Source organism: Morone saxatilis, unplaced genomic scaffold (assembly GCF_004916995.1).
Source record: "Morone saxatilis isolate NCDOM2014 unplaced genomic scaffold, NCSU_SB_2.0 Contig16, whole genome shotgun sequence".
In the NCBI taxonomy this organism is placed as follows: Eukaryota; Metazoa; Chordata; class Actinopteri; family Moronidae; genus Morone; species Morone saxatilis.
Window position 1 is genome coordinate 19,094,422 of NW_023339718.1, and position 2,731 is coordinate 19,097,152.

A 2,731-nucleotide genomic window follows, 5' to 3' on the forward strand; every position below is an offset into this window, starting at 1 on the left:
GATTTAACTTTGAACGTGCTGCTTGCTCACAGCTGGTTTAGAAGCATCATTATTATACAGGAGAAGGTTTTTCATAATGTTTTGATTCATTACTATTAATGTGTCCCAAGACCCCTTAACAACATAAATTAATTAAAGCAGAGTCTCAGAATCTCAAGTAGATACATGTCATTGCTGTTGCAGCTTTTTTTCATGTACACGTTTTTGAGATATCCTGCTGCCCAACAGACAAACCCTCCAAACAAGCCATACCAAAAACATCACATCTTTGACTGATCTGACCACGAGATTCACTCAATGTGTCTAAATGGCATAAATGTGTGAGGGCATGACTACTCTGACTGCGCACTCAGCACTGATAATCCGATTCCTACAGGTCGGATTCTCATTAAAACCTTGTGAATGTTACAGTTCCAAGACCAAAAAGAATGTCAGCTCATCTGTTATATATATATTTTTATGTTTTCTTGGTCACCAGAAAGTTGGCTGCGACAGAGAGATTGGCTCTAACAAAGTTGAGGACAAATGTGGCGTTTGTGGTGGGGACAACTCCCACTGCCGCACCGTTAAAGGAACCTTCACCCGAACACCAAAGAAAGCTGGTAAGAACACTTGAAACCAGTACTAACTCAAGGTCTGCAGACAGAATGTATGCGTTTCACAAAGAATATATACATAACATATTTACATTTTTTTCAGTTCTTTCCCTGCATGTTTTCTCAAGTACAGTTTTCTCATGGATGCAGATTGTCATTAATAATGAATGTTTATAATCCATAATACACTGTGAGTGAATGATAAACCTTAATCAGACATATACATACTGCACATTACATTTACATTTCAGTTAATTCATTTGGCAGACGCTTTTGTCCAAAGAGATATACAAATGTACAAACTGAACTATATCAAAACACCACATTCATATCTGTTCATAATTGATTACTGATTACTGACAGCAATGCATTTTTCCACTTCTCTGTATTTTACACCTTCCTGACCCTGACTTGGCACTGTGGCCCTAAACAAAAATAGCTTACAAATACATAGTTTAATCTTTACAGTTACTCTAGCAGTATAAAGCACTAGGACAAAGTATGTGGGATTATTTAGTCAAAATAAAATACATGTTAATCAAAATGAGGGAACAAATCACCCAGTGCAACAGTGGCTCATTGGTGTGTTTTAACTGTTTTTGCTTAACAGTGGAGCTCTGTACCACAGAGGAAGGAGATAGTATATCACGATTTGAATACACAGACCATACTGGTTAGTAAGATACATTCATTATTGGTTTTGGTCAGTTATCATTCAATAGGAATTCAATAATTTGTTGACAGTTAGACAAATATAGTTTAGCTCCAGCCTTATCATTAGACACTGATTCATCATTGCCTAAAAGCATCTGGTCTCAACACAAGGAAGTATGATCTATGAATATAGATATTGTTATTCACAGTTCAACCCATGGCTTAGTTAGTTTTACCTGTGTGATCTATCTGGTAATATAGAATAAAGCATCAGGGTTGTTGCTATGGTACACAATGCACACTGATTTGGAATGGCTGGTAATTTGATGGGAGCCTCTCAAGATGGAGACAGCCAAAGATGTGGATAGGCCACTTTTTGGTAGTCTTCAGTGAAGTTAACTCAAGTGTACTTGAAAATTTAGTATGAGTGCCTTCAATATAAATAAGTTTCCTGTTTCTGTGTTACAGTTCTACTATCACACAATTTTTTTTCTTTAAATTCTTTCATGAATGTCGCTGTTGTCCAGCAAAAGACATCCACGAGCTCTGTTCAGAAGGTCTAGCTGGAGAAATATCAGATAATGAGGAGGGTGCAGCGCAATGCTAAAGAAGTAAAAAACATAAAGTAAAAAGAGCTTTCACTATTTCCTCTACATGTTATGACACTGCAGATAAAATCAGAGCAATTAAAACATCATGTGATATCTTGAATAGAATATAGGCTTGTGTTTTGAAAGGTACTAGTTTAAGGAAATTAAATATGGGGCAAAGTTTTTCTCCTCCTCCAACACTCCTTTAAGCACTGCTTAAAAAAACAAAGTGGCAAGTGCTGAAAACCAGATCTTGATTAGCCGATTCATTCATTATCAGCACACCACAAATTAGTATTCATTTTTAGCTTTTTACTGGCTCTTGTTCTTTTAACATCTGCAAGTGCCCCCTACTAACAAAGTCTGATTTCTGAAAAAGAGTAGCTGTTACTCATGTGACTTAATAAGGCTGAAGTGGACCAAGAAACATTCCTCTTCTTGCAGAGTACATTCAGTGTACTGATTCAGTGAGAAACTGCACATAATGTAAAAAGCTTGGAGTGGCTTGTCGTAACATCTTTCCATTTTCCACATCTCAGATTGTGTGGTAAGCTACCGAGAGAGAGAACTAGCAGAGAGCTCACTGAGGTGCAGCTAGACTGAAATAAGTTTAACCATCTATATTTTTATGGAATGAGAAAGTGCTGGCAGTTGAGTCTGCACTGTATTCCTACAGCTAGGAGCAAATATGAAAATAACCCCAGGAAGAGATCATACTGACTACAAATGAGCTTTAGGCAGTCAATGAGAAAGGAACAATGATTGCATTAATGTCACTCATCTGCCTTTGCAGGATGCAGGAGGTGGATACAACCCCCTGACACCTGTGTATGTTTTAGTTAAATAGAAAACTGTATGAACAGTCAACCCTCTATTGCATGAATTATTATT

General features: G+C 37.1%; 1 protein-coding gene across 1 annotated transcript in view; it reads left to right on the plus strand.

Moving 5' to 3' along the window:
* adamts3 (ADAM metallopeptidase with thrombospondin type 1 motif, 3) overlaps window positions 1–2,731 on the plus strand; it is a gene marked incomplete in the record, with an annotated part of 134,996 nt that overhangs the window by 102,938 nt on the left and 29,327 nt on the right. The window contains 1 exon segment of the mRNA XM_035658667.1: window positions 479–602. Within this exon segment, the coding sequence (XP_035514560.1) occupies window positions 479–602 (124 nt within the window).